The sequence below is a fragment of the Tursiops truncatus genome, chromosome 2 (genome assembly GCF_011762595.2).
Source record: "Tursiops truncatus isolate mTurTru1 chromosome 2, mTurTru1.mat.Y, whole genome shotgun sequence".
Lineage (NCBI taxonomy): Eukaryota > Metazoa > Chordata > Mammalia > Artiodactyla > Delphinidae > Tursiops > Tursiops truncatus.
This window is the reverse complement of record NC_047035.1, coordinates 534,303-561,129: the sequence shown is the minus strand read 5'-3', so window position 1 is coordinate 561,129 and position 26,827 is coordinate 534,303. Positions and strand designations below refer to the sequence as shown.

At 62.1% G+C, this 26,827-nt stretch overlaps 1 protein-coding gene and 1 gene segment (V, D, J or C); both read right to left on the bottom strand.

The window, feature by feature from the left end:
• Positions 1-2,238: 2,238 nt before the first annotated feature.
• LOC101323839 (Ig alpha-1 chain C region) overlaps positions 2,239-26,827 on the bottom strand; it is a gene marked incomplete at its 5' end in the record, with an annotated part of 127,977 nt that continues 103,388 nt past the window's right edge. The window contains 3 exons of the mRNA XM_073801787.1: positions 2,239-2,684; positions 2,853-3,179; positions 3,373-3,672. Of these exons, the coding sequence (XP_073657888.1) occupies positions 2,290-2,684; positions 2,853-3,179; positions 3,373-3,672 (1,022 nt within the window). The remainder of the gene's footprint in view (positions 2,685-2,852; positions 3,180-3,372; positions 3,673-26,827) is intronic.
• The window catches only part of LOC117311207 (immunoglobulin heavy constant epsilon-like), a 112,805-nt gene continuing 102,724 nt past the window's right edge, over positions 16,747-26,827 (bottom strand). The window contains 4 exon segments of the C gene segment in view: positions 16,747-17,207; positions 17,279-17,602; positions 17,692-18,015; positions 18,140-18,439. Of these exon segments, the coding sequence occupies positions 16,858-17,207; positions 17,279-17,602; positions 17,692-18,015; positions 18,140-18,439 (1,298 nt within the window).

Genomic DNA, 26,827 nt, shown 5'->3' with positions numbered 1-26,827 from the left:
ACTCCTATCTCTGGGGGTCTCAGGGCACCTCAGAGAGAGAGAGGGACATGGCAGGGCAGGAGGGTGGGCACCGTCTCTGCTGCTGCAAGGAGAGCTCAAGCCCAAGGCCTCCTGGATCCCAGCCCTACTTGTGAACTCAGCAAGCCCTTGCTCTTGGACCTTCTTGGCCTGGGCCCTGGATGGGACCAGAGAAGATCAGACATGCCCACCCTCAGGGTGCTCCAGGTCGAGACATAGGTCTGGGTCTGTGGTTCCTTGTGCCAAGGGCCAGATGGACAAGACCAAGGGGCTCTGTTGCTGTCCCAGGAAGTGGCTGATAAGCTACAAGGAGCATGAGAAAGGCCCAGGTGAGAGCCACCAACACAGGCAACCTTGCTGTCTTCAGGGTCCCAGGGCATAGACCTCCCATGTTAAATGGGGTTTGGACCAGCTTGTTATATGCTGACACATCCAATCATTCGTCCATCCATCCATCCATCCATGTAACCATTCAATCACCTACCGATCTATCCATCCGTCCATCTACTCATTCATCCATCCACCTGTTCACTCACCCATCCTTCCATTCATTCATCCATCCACCCCCCATCTGTCCTTCGGTCCATCCATCCACTTCTCTGTCCTTCCATCTGTCCATCTGTTCATCCATCTATCTGTCTCTTCGACCATCCGTTCATCCATCCATCCATCCATCCACCTGTCCATCCATCCGTCCATCCATCCATCCACCCATCCACCTGTCCATCTGTTTGCCCATTTGTCCATCCGTCCATCCATCCACCCACCCATCCACCTGTCTGTCCATCTTTCCATCCATCATATGTTCTGTGACCCATCCACCTGTCTGTGCTGTCCGTCTGCTGGCTCCACCCTCATCTACTGTCTCTTCTGCCTCCCCCTCTCTTTAGAAAGCTCCTCCTGTGGGCAGGTCCTGGTCCCTTGGTGGCTGGACCACCTTCTCTGTGGCAGCACTTCCCCAATTAATCCATTGCTCCCCCCATTGCCCTTTGGTGACTGGACCCTTAAGAGGGGAGCAGTGGCCAGGGTGGGCAGGGGTGTCCACCCCACCTTGGCCCTGGAAGCAGAGAGAGGCAGCCAGAAGGCTAGGTCCCCTGGGAAGCCCCAGAAGGTGTCTAAACAAGAGCAGGGGCCCCGCTGCCCCCTTGTGGGAGCCCTTGTGCAGGTGTCCCATGGTGGTCACGGGACTGTCCTTCTAGGTTCGGTCTCCCTGACCTTCCCTCCTGCCAGGAGCTCCAAGCAGAAGCTGTCTAGGGGCCCTGGGTGATAGCTGTCTCTAACCCCTCTCCACCCCAGCCCCCCACCCCGTCTATGGTTTGGGGCTCAGGAATGCATGGGAGACTTGAATTTGCAGACCAAGTGGGGAGCAGGTGATGCCTGAGAGGGGTCTCTCCAATTGATCCCTGAACTGTGCCCAGCTGGGTACACAGGGAGGCCTGAGGCCTGGAGGGACCTGAGGCAGCAGGTCTGGGCCTGGGGAAAACCCTCTGGGAGCTTGGGTGAGGACTCCTCTTGCCTTCCTGGAGCTGGTTCTGGGCTGTCAACTTCCTGCACCTGCAGGGCTCAGACGTGTGTGTGTGTGTGTGTGTGTGTGTGTGTGTGTGTGTACGTGTGCCCGCGTGCATGACCACGAACACATATGAGAGTACGTGTGCATGTGTGTGCGCACCCCTGTGTACATGTGCAGAGCAGTGGGATGTGGGGTGGGGAAGGCTGTACCCAGGTGGGGGGGCCCCCTTTCCGTGCGGTCAGTGGGGCCGTCCTGCACTTCTGTGCGCTGTGCCCACAGAGGGCCCCTGGAATCCAGCCCTCTGCCCTCGCCACTCCTCCTGTGCCCCCCTCTGCGTGACGGCACCAGCCCGTTCTCTGGCCGCCAGGCTCCCCTCTCCCTCGCTCACGCCTCCCGGCTGCCCCTAGAGGCAGTTTCCTGAAATACAAGTGACCAAGTCACCTGCCCCTGGGAACCATCGTGGGGCCACTCTTCTCAGGACCCAGGAGGCTGTGCCTGTCTCGCACATCTCGGCCCCAGTTCGACGCTCACTCCTGTGCTCACACTTGCGCACAGCCATGAAGGCACGTCCGGCGTCAGGCTGAGGGGAAACCAAGGCCTAGAGAAAGTCGGGGCAGCAGCTGCTCTTTCCTCCTGGGTCCTGCCCCCTCCTGGCGTGTGCAGACCCCGAGCACGGACAGATAGGCAGCCGGAGGGAAGCGCAGAGCTGCTTCAGGCGAGCATGGAGTTTATTCAAGGGGCGGGTGGGGCGGGGGCACGGCTCAGTAGCAGACGCCGTCCACCTCCGACATGACCACGGACACATTCACGTGGGTGGGTTTACCCGCCAGGCGGTCGATGGTCTTCTGGGTGAAGGCCAGGGGCAGGGCCTCGTGGCCCACCATGCAGGAGAAGGACTCCCCCTGCTTCCAGGCCTCGGCATCCACGCGCAGCACGCTGGTCACGGCGAAGGTGGGGACACTCTGGTTGGGCTCAGGCAGGGACCTCCAGGTCAGGTACTTCTCGCGGGGCAGCTCCTGGTTGCCCTGCAGCCACCGCACCAGCACATCCTTGGGGCTGAAACCTCGCACCAGGCACGTCAGCGTCACCATCTCATTGAGGGCCAGCTCCTCCGACGGCGGCGGCAGCAGGTGGACCTCTGGCCGGAATGTGTTCACTGGAGGGCAGAGAGCAGGGTCAGGGGTCTGGGCAGGGAGGAGAGTGCCCCCTGCCCCCTGGGCAACCCGTGTGGGGGGTGGGCGGGAGCTGGAGGGTGGAGTGGGTTCAGGAGTGCACCTCGCGCACTGTGTAGTGCCCAGCCGCCCACTCGCGGGTCAGGGCCCACCTGAGGGTTTCGTGATGGTGGCGGTTAGTGAGCCCTTGGACTCGGGGTGGGTGGCGGTGCAGGAGAAGGACTGTCTGTTCTTCCAGGGATCGGCGCAGCCCGGCAGGACACTGGACACGCTGAAGCAGCCGCAGGAGTCAGGCTTGGGCGGCTCCTGGATGGCGTTCTTCCCACCTGTCGGGTTCCAGGTGAAGGTGGCGCCCTTGGGGTCTCTCAGGCCACTCAGCGTACACGTGAGGCTGGCATTGGAGCCCAGGAGCAAGTCCTCAAGGGCCGGTGGGTGCAGGGACAGGCTGGCCTTTCCGCACGAACACTGCACAGTTGGAACTGAGAGAGAAGCCAGAGCAGGTCAGCGAGCCCCTCCGTCCGCTTCCCTGGCCTCCATCCCCGGCCCAGGCCCCTCTTGGCCACCCGCCGGGCCTCAGCCACCTCTTGTCTGAGGGGAGTGCCCACAGGGATGCAGTCAGGGAGCTGGGTCAGGGTGACACCATGGGGGACCCGCCCCAGCCTGCCCTCTGACCTTGGCAGGGCACGTCCACGGTCTGGATGGATTTGGAGAGGTGCTGCACTTGGCATTTCACAGACTTGCCCTCTGGGCACTGGTTGGCTGGCAAGGTCAGCTGGCTGCTCATGGTGTACAGGCCCTCGGCCTGAGCAGGGGGGAAGTTCCTGATGGACACGCCCTCGCCGCTCTGGCTCCAGGTCACCTTCGGCGGTGCTGACGGGAAGAAGCCCTGGACCAGGCAGGCAATGACCACCTGCCCGGCTGAGTTTCCGCTCCTTAGGCTCAGTGGGAAGAGTCTGGGGCTGGTTTCAGGCACTGAAACACATGGTGTGTTGTGAGATGGCAGCCTTCATGCTGACCAGACGCCTGACACGGCCCCATGAGGGCAGGACGACGCCTGCGTTTCCTTAACACACAGAGAGTCAGTGACTGCCCCAAGGTCACGCAGCCTGCACGCGGCGCACCCGGGGTCGGCAGTGGCCACCTGAGTCCAGCTGAGCCATTTCTGAACGCGCTCCTTGGGACTCTGAGCATGTGGACCACACACGCTCCTCAGACGTGAGGCCTGGCTGCTGCACACGGCTCTCCCACTGACCAGCTGAGTCTGTGTGTACTGTCGGAGCCTCAGCTGCCCTCTGTGCAGTGGGCACGGTCATGCCCTTCCCCAGGGTGTGGGGTATCGTGAGAAATGGGCCCAGAGAGAGGGCAGAGAAAAGACAGAGAAGCCTGGGCTTGAAGCTGAGTCTGCATGGGGGCCAGTTTGTCTGTCCTGGGGCTCAAGCTGGGGAGGAGAGGGGGCCTGAGAATTCTATGTCCCCCCTCCCACTTCCTGGGTAAAAGTCCCAGTCCAAACATCTCCCGCTACAAAGCACCCCCCGCCCCTGCACCCATCCTCCTAAACTAGCAGTTGACTTCCATGGACTATGGGGAACTTTAGGCTGGAGGCCCAGTTCCAAATCAGTCCTTCTGGGATGCCCCCTGGACAGCTGGGCTACAGAGGGCACGGTCTGCCCTTGACCTTTCACAGTTCCCTTCCGGTCAACTGGTGAGGGGAGAGGGGAGCACCACATTTGCACCCTGAGGCTGCATGGCCCTGTGTGCCCCCGAGAAACAGAGGGGGCTGTCTGGCTGGAAACCAGGGCTCTGGGGGTGACCATGCTCAACCCACTGTCCCCTGTTCACCTCAGGCACTAACCCAGTCCACCACAGTTCAGCCCAGCCTGGCCCAGCCCAGCTCATTTCAACCAAGCTCAGCCTAGTTCAACTGAGCTCGGCCCAGCACAACTCAGTTCAAGCCATTTCAACCCAGTCCAGCCCAGCTCAGCCCAGTCCAACCCAGCTCAGCCCAGCCCAGCTCAGCCCAGCTCAGCTCAGCCCAGTCCAGCCCAGCTCAGCCCAGCCCAGCTCAGCCCAGCTCAGCCCAGTTCAGCCCAGCCCAGCCCAGTTCAGCCCAGCCCAGCTCACCTCAGCCCAGCTCAGCCCAGCTCAGCCCAGTTCAGCCCAGCCCAGCCCAGTTCAGCCCAGTTCAGCCCATCTCAGCTCAGCTCAGCCCAGCCCAGCCCAGCTCAGCCCAGCTCAGCCCAGTTCAGCCCAGCCCAGCCCAGTTCAGCCCAGGCCAGCTCACAGCCCAGCTCAGCCCAGCCCAGCCCAGCCCAGCTCAGCCCAGCTCAGCCCAGTTCAGCCCAGCTCAGCTCAGCCCAGCCCAGCCCAGCTCAGCTCAGCTCAGCTCAGCCCAGCCCAGCCCAGTTCAGCCCAGCCCAGCCCAGTTCAGCCCAGCTCAGCTCAACACAACCCAGCTCAGCCCAGCCCAGCTCAGCTCAGTCCAGCTCAGCTCAGCCCAGCCCAGCCCAGCTCAGCTCAGCACAGCCCAGCCCAGTTCAGCCCAGCTCAGCTCAGCACAGCCCAGCTCAGCCCAGCCCAGCTCAGCTCAGTCCAGCTCAGCTCAGCCCAGCCCAGCCCAGCTCAGCTCAGCCCAGCCCAGCCCAGTTCAGCCCAGCTCAGCTCAGCTCAGCTCAGCACAGCCCAGCTGAGCTCAGCCCAGCACAGCCCAGCCCAGGCCAGCCCAGTTCAGTCCAGCTCAGCCCAGTTCAACCCAGCTCAGCTCAGCCCAGCCCAGCTCAGTCCAGCTCAGCCCAACTCAGCTCAGCCCAGCCCAGTCCAGCTCAGCTCAGCCCAGTCCAGCTCAGCTCAGCCCAGTCCAGCCCAGCTCAGCCCAGCCCAGCTCAGCTCAGCCCAGCCCATCCCAGCTCAGCCCAGCCCAGTTCAGCCCAGCTCAGCTCAGCCCAGCCCAGCTCAGCCCATTCCAGTTCAGCCCAGCTCAGCTCAGCCCAGCCCAGCTCACCTCAGCCCAGCCCAGCCCAGCTCAGCTCAGCCCAGCCCAGCCCAGCTCAGCTCAGCCCAGCTCAGCTCAGCCCAGCCCAGCTCAGCCCAGCCCAGGCCAGCCCAGTTCAGTCCAGCTCAGGCCAGTTCTGCCCAGCTCAGCTCAGCCCAGCCCAGCTCAGTCCAGCTCAGCCCAGCTCAGCGCAGCCCAGCTCAGCCCAGCTCAGCCCAGCTCAGCTCAGCCCAGTCCAGGCCAGCTCAGCCCAGCCCAGCTCAGCTCAGCCCAGTTCAGCCCAGCCCATCCCAGCTCAGCTCAGCCCAGCCCAGCTCAGCCCAGCTCACCTCAGCCCAGCCCAGCTCAGCCCAGTCCAGCCCAGCTCAGCCCAGCCCAGCCCAGCTCAGCCCAGCCCAGCACAGCCCAGTCCAGCCCAGCTCAGCTCAGCTCAGCTCAGCCCAGCCCAGCCCAGCTCAGCCCAGCCCAGCTCAGCCCAGCTCAGCTCAGCCCAGCTCAGCCCAGCTCAGCTCAGCCCAGCTTAGCACAGCTCAGCCCAGCTCAGCCCAGCTCAGCACAGCCCAGCCCAGCTCAGCCCAGCCCAGCTCAGCCCAGCTCAGCCCAGCTCAGGCCAGTTCAGCGCAGCTCAGCTCAGCCCTGCTCAGCCCAGTCCAGCCCAGTCCAGCCCAGCCCAGCCCAGCCCAGCCCAGCTCAGCCCAGCCCAGCCCAGCTCAGCTCAGCCCAGCTCAGCCCAGTCCAGCCCAGCTCAGCTCAGCCCAGCTCAGCCCAGTCCAGCCAGCTCAGCTCAGCTCAGCTCAGCCCAGCTCAGCCCAGTCCAGCCCAGCTCAGCTCAGCTCAGCCCAGCTCAGCCCAGCTCACCTCAGCCCAGCCCAGCCCAGCTCAGCCCAGTCCAGCCCAGCTCAGCTCAGCTCAGCCCAGTCCAGCCCAGCTCAGCCCAGCTCAGCTCAGCCCAGCCCAGCTCAGCCCAGTCCAGCCCAGCCCAGCTCACCTCAGCCCAGCCCAGCTCAGCCCAGTCCAGCCCAGCTCAGCTCAGCTCAGCCCAGCTCAGCCCAGTCCAGCCCAGCTCAGCTCAGCCCAGCCCAGCCCAGCTCAGCCCAGCCCAGCCCAGCCCAGTCCAGCCCAGCTCAGCTCAGCTCAGCTCAGCTCAGCCCAGCCCAGCTCAGCCCAGCCCAGCTCAGCCCAGCTCAGCTCAGCCCAGCTCAGCTCAGCTCACCTCAGCCCAGCTCAGCACAGCTCAGCCCAGCTCAGCCCAGCTCAGCACAGCCCAGCCCAGCTCAGCCCAGCCCAGCTCAGCCCAGCTCAGCCCAGCTCAGCCCAGCCCAGCCCAGCTCAGCTCAGTTCAACCCAGCTCAGCCCAGCTCAGCCCAGCTCAACCCAGCCCAGCTCAGCTCAGCCCAGCTCAACCCAGCCCAGCTCAGCTCAGCCCAGCTCAGGCCAGTTCAGCCCAGCTCAGCCCAGTTCATCCCAGTTCAACCCAGCTCAGCTCAGCTAAGCCCAGTTCAGCTCAGCTCAGCCCAGCCCGGCCCAGTTCAGCCCAGTTCAACCCTGTTCAGCCCAGCTCAGCCCAGTTCATCCCAGTTCAACCCAGCTCAGCTCAGCTAAGCCCAGTTCAGCTCAGCTCAGCCCAGCCCGGCCCAGTTCAGCCCAGTTCAACCCAGCCCAGCTCAGCCCAGCTCAGCTCAGCTCAGCCCAGCTCAGCCCAGCTCAGCACAGCCCAGCCCAGCTCAGCCCAGCCCAGCTCAGCTCAGCTCAGCCCAGCCCAGCTCAGCCCAGCTCAGCTCAGCTCAGCACAGCCCAGCCCAGCTCAGCCCAGCCCATCCCAGCTCAGCCCAGCTCAGCCCAGCCCATCCCAGCTCAGCCCAGCTCAGCCCAGCTCACCTCAGCTCAGCCCAGCCCAGCCCATCCCAGCTCAGCCCAGCCCAGCTCAGCCCAGCTCAGCCCAGCTCAGCCCAGCCCAGCTCAGCCCAGCTCAGCTAAGCCCAGTTCAGCCCAGTTCAACCCAGCTCAGCCCAGTTCAACCCAGCTCAGCCCAGTTCAGTGCAGCTCAGCCCAGTTCAGCCCATTCTACCGAGCCCAGCTCAGCACAGCCGAGCTCAGCTCAGCCCAGCCCAGCCCAGCCCAGTCCATGTGTACAGCACCCTGATCTGTGTCTTCTGGGTCAATGGCCATCTGCCTTTCTCCCTCTTGTCTCTGTATTGGTACCTCTCCTCCATCCTCCCGCCCCAGGAGTCTGTAGCATGGCCTGGCTGTGGAGGAGATGAGGCCTGATCAGCTTCTGGGACCCACCTGCTCAAGGCTGCCGGCGGGTCCAACACAGCTGGGAGAGGCCCACGCCTTTTGGCCGTGTGGCCATGCCCTGCTGGTCCCTGTGCCCACCTGCCCAGAGGCGCTGGAGTGGGGAGGGAGAACGAGGCCTCGTCCAGTCCGCTGATGGCCGTATGGTCTCAGCCGACCCCTGCCCCGCTCTGGGCCATTTGCGCTGTGAGGTGAGGCCGATGCTGGGAAGGGGCTGCGTGACGGTGTCTGGCCCACAGCTGGGGGTCACTCACCCACTTCCTGTCCCGCCAGTTGCGGCCGCGTGCCTCCACGTCATGTCTGGTCTGTGGTCTGGCTGTGGTGGTACCAGGTGTGTGTGGCCTGGGCTGTGGGACCCCCAGGAGCCTGGCCCTGGCCTGAGGCCCTGTGTGTGCAGGTGGGTGCCGTGGTGGCGTGTGTCTCCACGGGGCGCCCACGGGGCTGGGCTGGTGGCCGAGGTGCAGAGAAGCAGAGGCCGAAGTAGACAGAGTCAGGGGCTTAGGGTTCCTGAGGGAGAAATAGTCCCCGAGGTGCGGGTGAAGTGAGGGCCGCAGGGGACGCTTCACAGGCCGGCAGGGCGGAAGCCCCAAGGGACAGCCTCGCCAGAGTGACCGCAGTGAGCAGGCCCCATAGACCTTCAGGCCACAGGGCGGCTGTGAGGGTGGGGGAGCCACCCCCTCCTCCACCAGCCTCAGCAGCAGTGGGGCCCTCGACTGAAGCTGGACAGGGGTGTGGGCCCCCCCGCGTGGAGCCTGGAGTCCTGTGGTCGGGGTGGCTGAGGGCCTGCCCCCGCCTGCATCCACCCAATTCCTGCCCGGGGTTCTCCGACCCACGGGCCCTGCCGGCTGCCCAGCTGCTCGGCCCTCCCTGGTGCCCCTCAGGAGGTGGTCCCTGCCCGGGCACACGAGGGGCCGTGGGGCCTGCACCTGCTTTTACATGTTCATTCATTTCTTCACACCAGAAGGTTCTGGAGCTACACACAGGCACCTATGGTCCCCTCCCGGGAAGGACACCATTGCGGGGAGAGTTGCAGGCAGGTGGCGGGGGGAGATCAGCATTTCCCTGGGGGTGGGGTGGGCCCAGGAAGGGAGTTGGGGCAGGTGGGCTGGGAGGGGGAGATGGAGGGAGGAAGGGGGGCCTGGGGCAGGGCACCAGGTGGGCAGACACACCTGGTCGGTCAAGGGACTTCTGGGGTTTTATCACGGACCCTGGCACACTCACAGCATCGGCCACGAGGGGCACTTCCTCCTGGGCTGCTGGACTCCGGGCCACCCCACGCCCACCGCTCTCACGAGCACCAGCGGCTCCTGCGTCGTGGTTGATTGGCCCTGAGGATCCCTCCTCTTGCCGGCCCGTGAGGTCCCGGGGCCCTGCCCCTTCCGGGGGTCTGAAGCCTCGGTGTCCCCTGGAGCCGCCCCGAGGGAGCTGGAGGCGTGGGACTCGGGGTGAGTGCTGGGGCAGTGCCTGGCGGGAGTGGAGGAAGCAGAGGGGGGTGTGGGACCGGAGGCCGCTCTCTCCTGAGGCCGGTGTCCCCCACGCAGACAGCAATGCCCTGCTGTGGGCACAGACGGGTGCGGAATGTGGGGCAGAAAGAAGAGCTAGGACTTGAGGCGGACGGATGTGGGGTCTGGCATGACCTGACGGTCGCAGCGGTTGGGGGAAGGGCCTGAGCCCGAGTGGACACTCTTGTTAAGACCGATGAGCACCTCTGGGAGTCAGTGGCTTGCTGAGCGCGGGTCCAGTTGGGAGGGAAGAGCCGGGACGGGGCGAGTCCTCCCCGGGCTTCTTCGGAAGGAGGAGGGGCCTCGGCTTGGCCAAGGCCGACTGGCTGGTGGTGAGTGTCCTGGGGCCGCGACGAAGGACCTCACACTGAGGGGCTTGAACCAACAGAAACTCAGTCTCGCACTCTGTAGCCAGACGGCCGAGATCCAGGTGTCCCAGGGCCCTGCTCCCGTCAGCAGCTTCAGGGGAGGGTCCTTCCTGCCCCCAGCCTCTGGTGGCCCCAGGTGTCCCAGGCATCACCCAATCTCTGCCTCTGCCCTCATATGACCTCCTGCCCTGAGTCTGATCTCTCCTCCTCTGTCCCTTGTAAGGACGCTTCTCACTGGATTTAGGGCCACCTGGACAATCTCATCTTAAGATCCTTAACTTCAATCGCATATGCAAAGACCCTTTGTCCGAACAGGATCACCTTCACGGGTTCCAGGGCTTAGGACGTGGACATAACTTCTGGGCCTGGGGGCACCATTCCGCCCTCTGTGGTGGGTTGATGAAGAAGAAAGAGGAGGAGGGGCGGAGGGGAGCCCGAGAAGGTGGGGCCCTGCTGCTGGGAGGGTGCATGCGGCAGGGCTCCTGGGAGCCCGGCTGGCTGGCTGGGATGCGTCCTGCTTTTCTCTGCGGGCCTGCTCTTGGGCTGTGCTCCCACTGTGCCAGCCCCTGTTCTCAGAGAGACAGAAGTGAGCGATCCTGAAGTGGGATCTTAGTTCCCTGCCCAGGAATCGAACCTGGGTATCCTGGATGAAAGCCAGGAATCCTAGCTGCTAGACCACCAGGGGCCAGAGGCTAGAAGGAAAGTTGCCCTGGCTCTTGCCCTGTTTGAAAGCAAGAATGTTTCACGGAGGCAAAAACTACAAAGCAGGTATAAAGTTTCTTTTTTTTTTTAACATCTTTATGGGGGTATAATTGCTTTACAATGGTGTGTTAGTTTCTGCTGCATAACAAGGTGAATCAATTATACATATACACATGTTCCCATATCTCTTCCCTCTTGCGTCTCCCTCCCTCCCACCCTCTCTATCCCACCCCTCCAGGCGGTCACAAAGCACCGAGCTGATCTCCCTGTGCTATGCGGCTGCTTCCCACTAGCTATAGAAGCACAGCACAACATGTGGGCTAGGGAAGTAACCTATTGAAGACAGGAGGAGGCAGAAATACTCACCTGGAGAGAGAGGGTGTGGGCGTCCTCCCTGATGAGAAGTGAAGGGGTGCTCGGCTCGTCTGTACAGAGCGGCTCTCCTGGATCTCTGTCTTCCTCTGGCCCATTACCTCGCCTCTTTTCCCACATCTGACCTGCCCTAGGGCCCTCCTGACAAGTTTGTATCTTTTTGACAAGAAAGATTCCAACGCAGGCTTCGCTGGTGGCGCAGTGGTTGAGAGTCCGCCTGCCGATGCAGGGGACACGGGTTCGTGCCCCGGTCCGGGAAGATACCACATGCCGCGGAGCGGCTGGGCCCGTGAGCCATGGCCGCTGAGCCTGCGCGTCCGGAGCCTGTGCCCCGCAACGGGAGAGGCCACAGCAGTGAGAGGCCCACGTACCACAAAAAAAAAAAAAAAAGATTCCAATGCAAAGGCTAGCGGGAAGTTTGACAACACATTATGGGCTGGCACGCCCTCCCTTTTTGACCCCCGAGGAGGCTTCCTGCGCATGTGCAGTCGGGGAGCTTTCCCTGACCTCAGGAGCGATAGACGTGGTCGTCTTATCTCTTTACTCCAGCAGGGCTCAGCTCCTGCCACTGACTTTGTCCTTGGAGTGTCAGGGAAAACAGAGCTCCAGCTTCCTCTGTTGGCACGCTCCAGCGGCTCAGCCCAGGGGCCCATCTGTCTCCTGCTTCACCACCTTTCTTCCCGACTTGGGGAAGATGCGCGTTGTCCGTGTGTGACGACGCCCAGCTTTCAGGGGCCCGCGTGGGCTGAGCCCTTGTTGCCCTTGCTCTGGATTCCATGGGTGGTCTCATGATCCGGGGTGCAAGTCAGAGAAAGGGGACACTCAGCTCTGCCCCTGGGGGCTCCCAGCTCAGGAAATGGGAGGAAGGCCCCTGGACCTCGGCTTGAGAGAGCCATGCAGGTGGGGGCCGGTCTTGGGGCCTGGTTTCTGGAAACTGTGTGCGAGTCTGTGCAGGTGTGAGTGTGTGAGTGTCAGTGTGAGGGGGCAGAGCAGAGCAGGGCTGTGCCCTTGACCTTGTGTGAAGTGCTCTACTGCTCCTCTCATGTTCTATTTGAACCAAACACTTGGGCTCTCTGGACAAGCCTCAGAATTGCCCAGTTCTGGGTTTTCTATGCCCGACCTCCACAGGCTGCACGGTCCATGTCGGAGTCCGCGGGATGCCTGGTCTCCCAGTGCAGATGGAAGCTCTCTGAAGGGCCTTCGCCACAAGTGGACTCTCCTGTCAACAGAGTCTGGGCACTTGTATGCTGGGAAGGAGGCCACTGGGCCCTGAAGAATGGTCTTAACTGCTCACAGGCCCTAAGAGGCCAAGAAGGTCACTCACTGCCCCTAGTTTCCTCCTTATTTTACCTTTCCTAATAATTGAAACCTTTTCTTCCTGTTACTGGCCACCCGGTTTTTCCTTACAGTGCAGGACCCACTGCTCACATTTCTTTCTTGTCATTGGTTGCCGAGTGCTCTTTGTATATGAAGGAGTCCTGCCCTGTGTCACATGTGCTCTGCCCCGTTTCCATGGGACTTCAGAGCCCCTTGTGGGTGGGCTTCTCCAGCTTTTTACCCTCAGGAGGAGGCTCAGCCCATGCCCACCACTGTGCTTGGTCAGCCGGCCCTCTCCCTGGTGCCCGTGGCTCCTGCCTGCGTGGCTCCCAGCTTTCTTCTCGAGGACGGTGGCGACCAGCCCCAGACAGCTATCGCTTGTTCATCAGGACGTCTGGGCAGGCTGGCGGGATGGGGCCTGAGGACTGGCCTGTCTGTGTGAGCTCAGTGGGTGGACGGCTGGGTGGTGACTGGGACCCCAGGAGGCTGATGCCGGCCTCCACCCTGGTGCTTGTGCCGCTGTGTTCCTGCGGCCTCCTGCACTGACCACTGAATGAGCCCCTCAGGGTTTGCCCACGGGGAGTGGGACTGTTGCCTTTACCTTCGTGTGGGGAGGGGCGGTGAGTCTGGGCTGGAGGCCAGTGGTGCAGGCGTGGTGGAGCCTGAACCAGGGTCTCAGTGGGCATTGAAGGACTCTTGAGGCGGAGCCTGGCTGGACACTTGGGTCCTTGGGGCCCAGAGCGGGCCTCTGCCCCCTTCCCTCTGGCCCCTTGTCCACGTCCTCGGCGGGGGGCACCTCCTGCTCCCCAGGGACCACAGGCACTTCCCCAAGGTGTGCTCAGGTGGCAAGGGATTCTTTTTTTTTTTGCGGTACGCGGTCCTCTCACTGTTCTGGCCTCTCCTGTTGTGGGGCACAGGCTCTGGACGCGCAGGCTCAGCGGCCATGGCTCATGGGCCCAGCCGCTCCGCGGCATGTGGGATCTTCCCGGACCGGGGCATGAACCCGTGTCCCGTGCCTTGGCAGGCGGACTCTTAACCACTGTGCCACCAGGGAAGCCCTGGCATGGGATTTTTTTTTCTTTTGCGGTACGTGGGCCTCTCTCTGCTGCATCCTCTCCCGCTGTGGAGCACAGACTCTGGACGTGCAGGCCCAGCGGCCATGGCTCACGGGCCCAGTCGCTCCGCGGCGTGTGGGATCCTCCCGGACTGGGGCACGAACCTGTATCCCCCGCATTGGCAGGCGGACTCTCAACGACTGCGCCACCAGGGAAGCCCCTGGCATGGGATTCTTTATTGAACTTTACTAGGAAAAGTTAGGAGAGAGGTCGAACGAGGGCATGGGGGATGTGGGTGGGTGCTGCAGGGCTGATTTGGCCACACTGCGGACCCCTTGGGAAGCGCCTTCTGCTGTGGGACCCTGCCTCACAGCCTAGGGCCCTGCCTGCAGCCCTGGAAACTCCCCTGGACCTTCCCCAGAAGGTCTTCTCTGCATCCTCATTCTGCACGAACGGGGCCTGGGGGTGGACAGCAGGGAGGGTGGGCAGGGGACAGGAGCAGGGCATGGGGGGCAGCGCACTTGGCCCTGGGGGCACTGAGGGCGGGACTGAGCCTGGGGAGTGAGCCCTTGGCTCGGCTGGGCTGGACTCAGACGCTGGATCGGGCTGGTGGGGACTCTGAGTCCTAGATCTGGCTCTGGGCTCCAGCGTGGGCTGGGCCATGGGCTCAAGGCCGTCGCTGTGTTTCAGGGGTTGTTCAGTCAGAACCGGTGTGGGCCCGAGCCCAGGGGCCTGGGAGAAGCCTGGGGTGGTCAGCACCCACGCCCAGCCCAGGTCTCTCTGTGGAGGGAACAGATGCTCTTCTGGGACTTGCCCCAAAGTGGGGTGGTGTGGGGCTGTGTAAGGCGGGCCCCCTGTTGCCTTCGACCTTGGGGCTGAGCTGGGGCCTCTTGGCGCCCGTGTGCTGGACGCTGGGCCCCTGGCTCTGGCCCCTTGGGGGCTGGTCTGCTCCTTCCTCTGGCCCAGGGTCGAACTGGCAGCCTCGGGGACGCTCACACGAGGGGAAAGGCAGGGCTGTGCGGCGTTCCTGTAGTCGCCGGAAGCCTGCGGCTGCTTCTGCAGGACAGCAGCCAGGACCCACTTCACCTGGAGGACGGCGTGCGTGAGGGACTCTGTGCCCAGCCGAGGCTCTCCCTCTGTTGGGCGCCCCGCCCTGGGACGGGGCGTCCGTGCCCACCTTGCAGAGGGTGACGGCAGCGCCATAGCTCACGCTAAGCAGGAAGAGCGCCACGAAGGTTAGGAGGCCGGTCTGCGTCCCCTCCAGCTCGCCACTCTCGGCCTCCTCTGTACACAGGTCCTCCAGGGCCAGCTCTGCGGGTGCCAGCCGGTCAGCCCCCTGGCCTCGGGGTCCGACGGGGGACAGGCCTGGCCAGCCTTAGGGAGTTGAGGGACTGGGCCTGGCGCCCTGGTCCTGGGCAGTCCCTCCGTCTGGCCCCTCTGCGACTGCCCAGAGCCACCAGCCGGACCTGGAGGGTGGGGGGTTGGAAGCCCCGAGCTGGCCGGCGGCTGTGTGGGGCGGCGCTGCTCCCCTGCCCTCTGCTGTCCCTCCACTCGCGGGTGGCTGGCGTTATCTCTGCCACCGTTTCTCCGCCACCGTTTCTCCGGCTTTTCTCCTGACGGCTGGTCGCCCCTCTCAGCCCCGCGGGCCCCTCACCTCAGCTCCAGCTCTGCCCCACCCCGCTCCCTGCCCCGTGGCAGGCGGGGGCCCCCGGCCTGGGGAGCACCCACGTCCACCCACTGCATGGCCTGTGGCCACCCAGTCTGGCCCCCTGGGCCCCGTTCCTGCTCGGCTCCATTCTCGCCAACCAGAGGGGCCCTTGAAGAGCAGAGGCTGGCCTCCCTGCCTGGAGCCCTCAGGAGGGGGTCTGGACCCGGGAGGGCCCCTAGGGTCATCAGATCATTGCAGTGGGTGCCCCGAGGGCTGGGCCCGGCTGCACGGATCTTGCCCAGTGTGCGGGAGCCCAGAGCTGCCCCTGGCCCCTTGCTCCTCCTGTCCTGGGGCTGGCCCCCTTCCTTCCCCAGCACGGCCTCTGCTCTGGGCTCGTGTTCAGGGTGTGGGCTGTGCATGTGCTGCTTTCTGTGTGGATGTGGTGGGTGCCTGTGTGCTGTCCATGAGTGTGTCTGTCCGTGTGTGTCCACGTGTGTGTCCACGTGTGTCAGTATGTGTATCTGTATTCATGTGTGTGGGTTCATGTCTGTGTCCCCGTGTGTCTGTGTCCATACGTGTCTGTGTATATCCATGTCTGTGTGTGTCAGAGTGTCTGTCCATGTGTATCAGTATGTGTCCATGCGTGTGTCTGTGTGTGTCCACGCGCATGTGTCTCTTTGCGCCTGTGTCCATATGTCTGTGGGTATCCATGCGTGTGTCCATGTGTCTGTGTGTGTCTGTGTGTTCATGTCTGTGTGTCCATGTGTCTGTCCATGTGTATCAGTGTCTGTGTCCATATGTGTTCGTGTATATCTGTGTCCATGTGTGTCAGTGTGTCTGTCCATGTGTGTCTGTTCATTGTATCAGCATGTGTATCTGTGTGTGTTCATGTCTCTGTCCTCATGTGTCTGTGTCCGTGTGTGTGTCCATGTGCATCAGTGTGTGTCTGCGTGTCCAACTGTCCATCTGTGGGGTGCAGCTGACGGGGAGGGCTTGGCTGCACGAGGAAGCCATGTGGGGCGATGGGTGGGTCCAGGGGCCCCGGTATGACGGCGAAGGGTTTGGGAGTGGCCTGGGAGCTAGGGCGGGCCTCAGGAGGCCACCTGTGAGTGTGTGTGAGATGCTACCAGCGGCTGGCAGTGCCGTGTGACTTGGGTGCGTGCGGAGCCCTGGCACCAGTGGGCATGACAGTGTGAGGGTGCGTGCGAGGGCTGGGTGCTTCCCTGGACCGATTCAGGGTGGAGTGAGCCTGAGCGGCAAGATGAGGACCCTGGGTGCCGACCCTGGCCCGACCCTGCATGTGGCCACGCAGGTAGGCTGGGGGTCAGAAGGCAGGGGTCAGAGGAGTGGGCTCTGCACGGGCCCCTGTGCAGGGTTGGCCCATCTGTGCCCAGGAGGTGACAGTGGAGGGACCTGCGTGTTGGTGCCAGTGTGGGGGTCTGACTCGGCCCATTTCTCTACCTGGAGGGCCTGTGTGTGCAGCTGGACTTGGGAGCCTGGGGGCTTGTCTGTGTCCAGAGGGGCTGGCAGGAGGCTGGGGGTGGAGGCTGAGGCCTCCGGGAGCTCCAGGAGAGGCTGGGGTCTCTGTGGTCCCTCCCCTAGGACTACTCTCGGGCTCTTAGAGCTCCTTTGACTGGGTAGAGTCCACAGTGGGGTGGCGGGGAGGCCCTCTGACACAGACGGCGATGCTGGATGGAGACGCGCCTCAGCCCTGGCCCCCACCCCGTGCCTCCCTTTCCTCTGTGCCAAGACACCGCTCCCTGCCCCACAGCTCCCCAAGGATGGGCACGCCCAGGGCTCTGAGCAGGCACTGGAGTGTTTATTGACAATGGACGGGAGGTCTGGCTGGCCCCCTCCCCTGCCCCAGCAGGATGGAGCCCTGGGATGAGGAGAGGGGGGAGGTCAGGCATCATTTACCAAGGTTGATGGACGTCGATCTCTTGAACGTCCTTGAGTCGGGCAGCGCCTCGTGCACCACTTGGCAGGTGAATGTGCTCTTCTGCTCCCAGTCGGCCCGCCTGACCACCAGGTGGCTGTAGATGAAGTAGGCGGAGAAGTCGGGGTTGGGGCTGCGGACCTTGTGGGGCCTCGTGATGGTGTGCTGGTCCGCCTGCATCAGGGCGTCGTTCCGCAGCCACTGCACGGAGATGTCCGCAGGGAAGAAGTTCTGGATCAGGCAGGTGAGGGTGACCTCGCCCTTGGTGTTGAGCTCCTCCTTGGGTGGCGGGAACACGTAGACCTCGGGAACCATGCGCCTGCCTGCAGACAGGTGTGCGGTCAGCCAGGCTCCACCTGGGGGGCCGCCCACCTCCCCTCAGCCTGCGGCTCACCAGGGCCCTTGGAGATGGAGCGCAGGATCTCCTTGGGTAGGTGTGGGTGGGTCACTTTGCAGTAGTAGGTGTCGCCCTTGAGCCAGTCACTGACGTCCACCAGCAGGGTGGACGTGACGGTGACCGTCCCGTTGAACTCATCCTTGAAGACGAGCGAGTCTGAAGGCACTAGATCTTTGTTCTCCCTGGACCAGGTCAGTACAACGTCCTTTTTGCTGGCCAGGTCCACCACCAGGCAGGTGATCTTGGGTGACTTGTTGATGTACAGGTCGAGGGGCGTGGGTGGGCTCAGGTAGGCGCTCACGCCACGGGGCTCGGACTCGGCTGTGTGTGGGAAGGGGCTGAGTGAGGCTGAGTCTGCCCTCCTCTCTGAATCCCCAGCGGCTGGGTGTTGGCGTGGGCGAGGGCCATACCTGTGCACCTGCGGGCGTGGTTGTCGTAGTTGAAGCCATAATAGGTGACCCGGCAGGTGTAGGTGAGTTGGGACACCCACTGGCCCTGCGTGATGTTGAGCTCGCTGTAGGTGGAGGCCAGTTTGCCCTCCACCTTTTCGGGGCCGGTGTGTGGGAACACGTCTGTGGCCTCACGCCCGTCCACCAACCAGGTGACCTTGATTTTGCCTGGGGTGTAGCCGGAGATGAAGCACAGGAGCTGGATGGTGGTATGGGTGTCGCCACGGGGGTCGCAGGAGGAGTAAAAGAGCTTCACGGTGGGGTCGGTGAAGCTCTTGGTGCACCCTGGCGGCAGAGGCAGCAGGAGTGGGGCTGGCCTCTCTGAGCCCCCAGCCCTTCCTCCCTGTCCCTCCCGCCCAGCCTCCCCTCCCCCTCTGGCTGTCTCGTGGGCTGCCCAGGCCTGGCTCACCAGTGACGGCCTTGGTGGTGGTGGTGTTGGACGCAGCGTGGGCCACGCTGCAGGTGAGCTTCTGCTTGGACCACTCGCCCGAGAGTGTCACCTGGCTGCTGGTGGTGTAGAGGCTGGAGTTCAAGTTTTGGATGGCAGGGAAGGTCAGCGTGCTCCTGTTCAGGGACGCTGTGTCCCAGGTCATGGTCACTGGGCCCGGGAAGTAGCCCGTGGCCAGGCAGCCCAGCGTCACAGAGGTGGTATTGGTAGCACTTTTGCAACAGGAACGCAAGGGGTAGACAGATGGGCCGTGGATGGAGGCTGTGGGGACAGAACAGCGGTCAGTGCTGGCCTCGGGACTGTCACCTGTATGTGCCAGGCTAACTGCTGGCTTTGGAGGGTGGGCTGTGGGGTGGAGGTGGGGAGGTCCAGTGCAGGGAACACCGGGACTGTGTTCCAGCTTTGGGGGACAGATGGCTCCTCCTGGGTCTTTTCCTCATCTCCTGATTCTACTAGGGACGCCCTCCAGTGAATCCTTGTGCCCCTGCAGGAGCAGTGGCTGTCACTGCCCTTGGCCAGGACTCCTGCCCTCAGCCCCAAGTGGGTGGACACGGGGCTCCTGAGTGGAGGCGCTAACCCACTCCCTGAGGTGGAGGTTCAGAGCCCATAGCCCTCTGTTGGCACCCGGGGACCCAGGGAGAAACCCCCCAGGCCCAGGAGTTACCAGGCTACTCTTCTGCCCCCACTCATAGACTCCCATTGGAGATCAGGGACCCTGAGAACCTCAGTAGCCACCAGTCTGTCCCCTCTGCCCCACCCATAGCCCTGGGAACACAGGCCTGGGACACAGAGACCCCCAGGATCACCAAGCTGCTTTCCCACTCCTGACCCTAACTCAGACCCCCATCGGGGATCAGGGAGACCCCCAGGAACCATCGAGCTTGCCCTTCTGCTCCAAACCAAAGACCTCATAAGGGCCTGGACCCACAGGACCCCACTTCCCAGGAATCGCCTTGTGTCCCTGCCCCACTCCAAAGTCCCTGTGGGCCTGCTGTGGGCGGGTCCACCTGCCACCCACTGGACCCCTGCTGCCTGCAGCCGTGGGTCAGCCTTCAGGTCCCTGAGCTGCTTTGCCATGGCTGCCCCTTCACCCCATCCTTCGGCTGACCAGCCCAGGCCCGCTGGTGCTCTACCTGCCCTGCTGACCCCCCAGGGGAGCCCGATTCCAGGCCCCATGGAGAGAGGACAGAGGCCCCTCAGAGCCCTCCTCAGCCCTTCTCAGGCTCCTCTGGCTGCCAGGCCGGTCTGCACGTTCCCTGGCCTTGGAGCTCCAGCCCCCAGCCCATCCCAGCCCTGCATCCCAGCTCGGCTCTTCCACCTTCCTCTATTCTGCCGGCTAGCCCAGCTGAGCACAGCCCAGATGACCGTGTGTCAGGACAGCTGAGACCAGCTGAGACAAAGCAGCTCGCGCGTACAGCCCAGCACCCCTAACGGGTCCTGCACATTTCAAGCCAGCTCAGCCCAGTTCATCCCAGTTCACCCCAGCTCAGCCCAGAGCAGCCTGTCTTGATCCAGCCTGGCCTGCTTCAGCCCCTGACGTCCCATCTCAAGCAAAACAGCTCATCTGAGCTGCGTCCACGTGGTTCATTTTAGTTCAGTTTAGCTGACTGAGCAAAGCTGGACAGGATGACCCCACAGCCCACTCCACCCAGTTAATCCAGCTCAGCCCAGCCCAGTCCAGCCCAGCTCAGCCCAATGTAGCCCTACTCAGCTCAGTCCAGCCCAGCTCAGCTCAGCCCAGCCCAGCTCAGCCCAGCCCAGCTCAGCCCAGCTCAGCCCAGCCATGCCTAACCCAGTTCAGCCCAGCCCAGCTCAGCTCAGCCCCGCCCAGCTCAGCCCAGCTCAGCACAGCCCAGCCCAGCTCAGCCCAGCCCATCCCAGCTCAGCCCAGCTCAGCCCAGCTCAGCCCAGCTCACCTCAGCTCAGCCCAGCTCAGCCCAGCCCAGCTCAGCCCAGCTCAGCACAGCCCAGCCCACCCCAGCTCAGCCCAGCCCATCCCAGCTCAGCCCAGCTCAGCCCAGCTCACCTCAGCTCAGCCCAGCCCAGCCCATCCCAGCTCAGCCCAGCCCAGCTCAGCCCAGCTCAGCCCAGCCATGCCTAACCCAGTTCAGCCCAGCCCAGCTCAGCTCAGCCCCACCCAGCTCAGCCCAGCTCAGCACAGCCCAGCCCAGCTCAGCCCAGCTCAGCCCAGCTCAGCCCAGCTCACCTCAGCTCAGCCCAGCTCAGCCCAGCCCAGCTCAGCCCAGCTCAGCACAGCCCAGCCCAGCTCAGCCCAGCCCATCCCAGCTCAGCCCAGCTCAGCCCAGCTCACCTCAGCTCAGCCCAGCCCAGCCCATCCCAGCTCAGCCCAGCCCAGCTCAGCCCAGCTCAGCCCAGCCATGCCTAACCCAGTTCAGCCCAGCCCAGCTCAGCCCAGCCCATCCCAGCTCAGCCCAGCTCAGCCCAGCTCAGCCCAGCTCACCTCAGCTCAGCCCAGCTCAGCCCAGCCCAGCTCAGCCCAGCTCAGCACAGCCCAGCCCAGCTCAGCCCAGCCCATCCCAGCTCAGCCCAGCTCAGCCCAGCTCACCTCAGCTCAGCCCAGCCCAGCCCATCCCAGCTCAGCCCAGCCCAGCTCAGCCCAGCTCAGCCCAGCCATGCCTAACCCAGTTCAGCCCAGCCCAGCTCAGCTCAGCCCCACCCAGCTCAGCCCAGCTCAGCACAGCCCAGCCCAGCTCAGCCCAGCCCATCCCAGCTCAGCCCAGCTCAGCCCAGCTCAGCCCAGCCCAGCTCAGCCCAGCTCAGCCCAGCTCAGCCCAGCCCAGCTCAGCCCAGCTCAGCCCAGCTCAGCTCAGCCCAGCTCAGCCCAGCTCAGCTCAGCCCAGCTCAGCCCAGCCATGCCTAACCCAGTTCAGCCCAGCCCAGCTCAGCTCAGCCCAGCCCAGCCCAGCCCAGCTCAGCCCAGCTCAGCCCAGCCCAGCTCAGCCCAGCTCAGCCCAGCCATGCCTAACCCAGTTCAGCCCAGTTCAGCTCAGTTCAGCCCAGTTCAGCCCAGCTCAGCCCAGTTCAGCTCAGCTCAGCCCAGTTCCACCCAGTTCAGCCCAGCTCAACCAAGCCCAGTTCAACCCAGTTCATCCCTGCTCATCCCAGTTAATCTCAGTTCAGACCAGCTCAGCCCAGTTCAGCCCAGTTTAACCCAGCTCAGCCCATCTCAGCCTAGTTCAGACCAGCTCAGCTCAGCCCAGCCAACTTTAGCTCTGCCCCACCCCTCTGGGGTAGGCAAGCTCAGCAGAGAAGAGCCCAGCCCAGTGCATTCAGCCCAGGTGAGCCCAGATTGCCCCTTTTATCCCACCCAAGTACGCAAGTCGGGCCCCACTCAGCTAAGCCCAGTTTCTTCTGACAGCCCAGCTCAGTCCAGCAGAGTCCAGGCCTGCCTAGTTCACCTGAGGACAGCCCAGCTGAGCCAGGCTAGGAAGGCTGAGTCCTGAGCTCTGCTCAGCTGGGGCAGCCTGCTCCCTCCCTGTCTAACCGCAGCAGCCTGGCCCACGACAGCCCAGCTCACTTTAGCTCAGTGCACGGTCCCACATGGCTGGGGACAGCCCTTCTGGCCAGTGTGGCCCAGCTGAGGCTGGGATAGCTCATCTGCCTCCACATAACTCCATCCACTCAAGCCAAACTTGGCCCAGCCCAGCCCTGCCTGGCCTACCCTAGTCAGGCTGGCTCAGGCCAGCCCAGCTCAGGCCAGACGATGTGGGCCCAGGCCTGCCTGCCATGTTGGCCGGCCTAGGGACTGAGACCCGCTGCTTCCCCCGACCCTGGGCTGGCCATCACCGTTTTTACTGGTTGTAGGCAGACCCACGCTCAGCCCGAGGTCCATGCCCTGTGTGTGATTCTTGCCCTGGCCCTGACCTGTCTGAGATTCTCGGCTCCTTGGTCTTCTCCAGGTCGGCTTCGAGCGTTCTCTTACTTCCCTGTGTCCCCATGCAGGGAAGGGACAGCTGCAAGGCAAGCAGTGACTCAGAAGCTTGGTCCCCGCTGGGTGGGCAGTCCAGGTGTCTTCTCCCAGCAGTGGTCTGGGCAGCTCCAGCAGCGGGGTGCCTGAGGGGCTGGGGTCTTCTGTCAGGTGCCCGTGGCTGGTGTGGCCCATCTGGCCAGTGGTGGCCGTCTGCAGGCTCTCAGGGTAGGCTCCCAGATGAGGTGAATCGTTAGGAAGCATTGCTGTTATTTTTATGCCCAGACGATAGAGCCTGGGGCAGGGCGGGGCAGGGGGGCGAGCTCTGCCTCAGTGCTCTCAGCTAAAAATGGGGTGGGAACCCCCAGGGGCCTCGACAGCCCTGGAAGTTCCCTTCTCTCTCTCTGTTCTCGGGAAGTCGACCCAGTGACGGCCGGTCTCAGGTGAGGCTCCTCTCTGTGGCCTCTTCCCGGCCTCTGCCACCCGGCTCGTGACCTCTCCCTCGATGCCACGGGCTGACTTGGTGAGCAGCCGGCACACACTGTGGTCACTACGATGGCCCGGGAAGGGAGAGGGCACCAGGCACCACCACCACTGCCCCCGAGGCAGCCCTCGAGGGACGGTCCTGGCCGTTTTGTGCTTGAGAAGTTGAGGCCCGCGTGGCCTAGGTGCCTGCGGCGGAGTGCGGGGCTTTCTGAGCAGCGGTCTGGGGGCCGGCCTGGTGGGGCGGCCCTGGGTACGAGTGTGAGAGGCTGTGGGTCCAGCTGGGTGTAGGCAGGTGCTGGTCCTCTGGTGGCTTCCTGGGCACCCTGCTGGCCGACAGTCTCACCCGCTGTCTGCGAGCCAGCCTCCCGATCGCTGTCCTGCAGCTGGGCTCCCATCGGGGCTGCGACTGGGCTGCGTGGCCGGCAAGGGCTGGCAGGGGCCTGTCGGGAGGTGGGACATGGCTGTGAGCTTGGCCAGTGGCTCGGCGAGACCTCTGCAGCCACCGGACCCTGGGGGGTACCATGCCACCCTGTGCTGCTGCTGTCCATCAAGGTGTGGGGACCACAGAGCGGCCTTCGTAGAGGTGCCCACGGCATTCGACTCTGGTCTGTCGGGGCAGCCAGTCTACCATCGACGCTCCACTGACATGTGCTGAGCCAGATGATGTGCTGAGTCTTGGCCTTGCCTCCATGCTGTGGACGTGTCCTGCAGGCCGGTGTGTCTCTGGAACCCCCCAAAGGCCCAGATGCACACAAGGGGAGGCCACGAGAACTTGCAAGCTAGCTCATCAGCATGGACTCCTGGGAGGTGACATGCAGTCTTTGTGGAGAGGGAGACAGCAGGACCACGTCCCCTGGGCCCAGGACACCCAGGGCCGCTGGTCTGCATGCAGGGAGGCTGTGCAGAGATGAGCTGTCAGGCCTGCACACTCAGAGGAGTGTCCGGGCCTCTTGGAAGACCCAAGAGGGGCTGCTGGATGGCTGGGGAGGGGCCCCGTGTGCAGAGCCAGGGCCCCGAGGCCCCCAGGACAGATTGTCCTGGTCTGTCCCGCCCCACCCTTGGCCCCAGGGACAGATGCTGCATGGCAGGTGCAGGGGGAAGGCCGAGTTCCCTGGAAGGACTCAAGGTTCTGAGAGAAACCACAAGGCAGGCAGAGCCCCACCGGGGAGTCTTCTGCCAGGTGGTACCTGGCCCTGCGGCCTGTACGGTGTGAGTGTGTGGGGCTGGGGGCTTGGCCCGGCACCCCTGCGTTTCCTGCCCAGCTGTGGGCGTTCAAGGCTGAGGCCTCGTGCCCAGCCGGCCCCTCCCCCAGCTCTACCCCAGCACCCCAGGAGCCACTGGGCTGCCGGCGCAGGGGCAGGGAGGGTAGGGGGGTGTGTCCCTCGGTGCTGGAGGAGACTCGCTCCTGCGCCTGCTCAGCTGCAGGAAGTTAGATGGGACCTGGCCAGACAGCCTGGGATAGGTGGGCCTTCAGCCAAGGCAGTGTGAGGTCCCTCTGAGGCTGGGCCTCCGTGTAAGGGCCTGTGGGGTAGCCGGGGGCCAATGCTGGCTCCGGCCAGTGGATTGCTTGGAGGGAAGGCCAAGCTGCAGATGGTTTCTTTGACATTTCCTGACCAGGACACTAAATGGGCGGCAGCGCTAGCCTCCAGATCCCTCAGACTCAACCAGGGGCTCACTGCCCTCGGTACCCATGGTGGGGGCCAGGCCCCAGAGTTCTCCTGGACAGTGAGACCAGCTGACCCCCTTGTTGCCCTTGGTTGTGGCCCCAACATGGGCCCAAAGATGCTTCAATCCCCCCTCCCCGGCTTCCTTCCCCCAGGCCAGGCCTGGCTCCACTGCTGCCTGCTGCCTCTTGGGGCTGGCCCACCACCACCCAGGCCTCCAGACGTCCTCCACCCCAGGGAGGCCCCGCTTCTCCAGCTCCGTGCCTGCCTTTCCAGCAAGGATGCTGTCATTACACTCTCTGAAGTGTGCAGTGCGTTGTCTCCTAATTTAAATGCTCCCATTACTAATGAGCTGGAATATCTCTTCAGAGACTTGGGAGACATTTGGACGTCTGTCTCTGATCTCATCCTGCTTTCTGAAGATTTTCTTGGTGATTTCCTGGGAATTTGCAAGGCAGTCATCTCTAGGGGCTTGCCCCTTGCTAGTTTTAACCTTGGGATAAACTTCTCCTGGTCACTGCCCTGGTTGCTAATGCTGCTTGTTGAGTCCTCCTTTAACAGAAATTCTTCATTTCCACGTGGCAGGTTCATCAGCTCTTTACCCTGCAGCTTGCACGTTTGGAGGCTGCCATGTGAGCTTCCTGCGGCTGCAGTCACAAAGGCCCACAAACTTAGTGGCTTAAAACCACAGAAATGGACTCTCACATTCTGGAAGGCAAGAAATCCAAAAACAAGGTGTTGGCAGTGCCAAGCTGCCCTGAAGGCTCCAGGGCAGGGTCCTTCCTGCCTCTTCCAGCCCCTGCTGGCTATTGACATCACTCCAATCCTTCCTCCATCTTCACATGGCCATCTGCCCTGTGTGTCATCTTCTCCTGTTATAAGTCACTGGACTTACAATGCTTCTGAAATCTAGTGTGATCTAATCCCAAGGTCCTTAACCTAATTACATTTTCAGAGACCCTATATCCAGACAAGGTCACATTCTGAAGTTCTGGGTGGGCATACATCCCACCAGGCTGTTGCTGTTCCTGTGCTCCGCCAGCCTTGCTGGTCCATTTCCTTTCAGCTATATTTAAAGTTAGCCTTTCAGATGTAAGTGTTTGATCCCAGCAGGCTCCATCACCACTCACCGTGCATATGGTGTGGAGTAGAAACCCAGGTTGAAGTTCTCCACAGAAGAAGCCAGTTTCCCACCCATCTCAGAAGCTTTCCCGCTGCCTGAAGGCGCCACACTCATTGCAGTCCAAGTTCCTAGGAATGACCAGGCTGTTTCTGAGTGCTCTCCTATTCCTTGGGTCTGGTAGTCTGTGCATGAGTACCGTCATTTTCAGTGATGGTTTTGTGTATGTGTTAACATTCAGGGGGACAGTCCCCCTGAAACCCCTCATCCTGTGCTTTCATTTTTCAAAATGGGCTAAGCTGTAAATGGATCTCACAAACAAACAAAGAAACGAACAAAACCAACCCAGCTGGAATTTTGGTTGGGAGTACACTGTATTTCTTAGTCTGGGAGATAGATGACACTTTAATCTAACATGTCATTCCTTCCTTGACCAGTGTATCTCTCCAGCCATTCAGATTTCTTTTATGTCCTTGAATAGAGTTCAATTTTTTTCTCAGAGGTCTTGGGCATTCTTTCCCAGGTTATTCCTCCCATTGCTGTGACTTGTGCCTGGCTTTCTGTTACATTTTCTAGTAGGTTTTTGCTGACATAGAGGAACACAGCTGCTTTTGGTAAGTTGGTCTTGCATGGAAATTGCCCCGATTTTCTTGTTAGTTCTAACAGTTTGTCTGCTGATTGTGTTGGCTTTTCCTTGGAAATGATCACATCTTCTGCAAATAATACCGCCTTCACATCTTTCCTTTCAATCCTAAGAGCCCTGTTTCTTTTTCTTGTCACGTAGCGTTGGCCAGGACCTCCAATAATCTATTAAATAAACATTTTCCAAACTGTTTTGACCACAATCCTTGTAAAAAAGGTGTCTTATATTATAATCTAATTCACATACACACATTATTTATATGTAACATATATTATGTATATTTATTTATGTAACTGAAACAAAATTTTCATGAAAATATTTACCCTTGTTATGTACAATGCATAGACTTTTTTTCTTTGTTTATTAAAAAGAGCTGGCTGTAACTGTCTGATTTGATTTCACAATCCACAAATAGGTAAGCACATATCTGTAAAGCACTGCAAAACAGTGTGGCAGAAGCGACAGGCGTCCTTGCTGTGTCCCTAATCTTATGGGAACACCTCTTAAAGTTTGGCTATCAAGTGTGTTCACTGTAGCTTTATTCCTTCTTTCCTACATTCTTTTGGGTTAATAAGTACTTCTTAGTACTTATTAGTTAATACTTAGTACTTAGTAAGTACTTTAAGTACTTATTCCATTCTAACTTCTCTGGTGACTTCCCTGGTGGCTCAGTGGTTAAGAATCGGCCTGTCAATGCAGGGGACGTGGGTTCAATCCCTGGTCCGGGACGATCCCTCATGCCACAGAGCAACTAAGCCCATGTGCCACAGCTACTGAGACTGCACTCTAGGGTCCATGCACCACAACT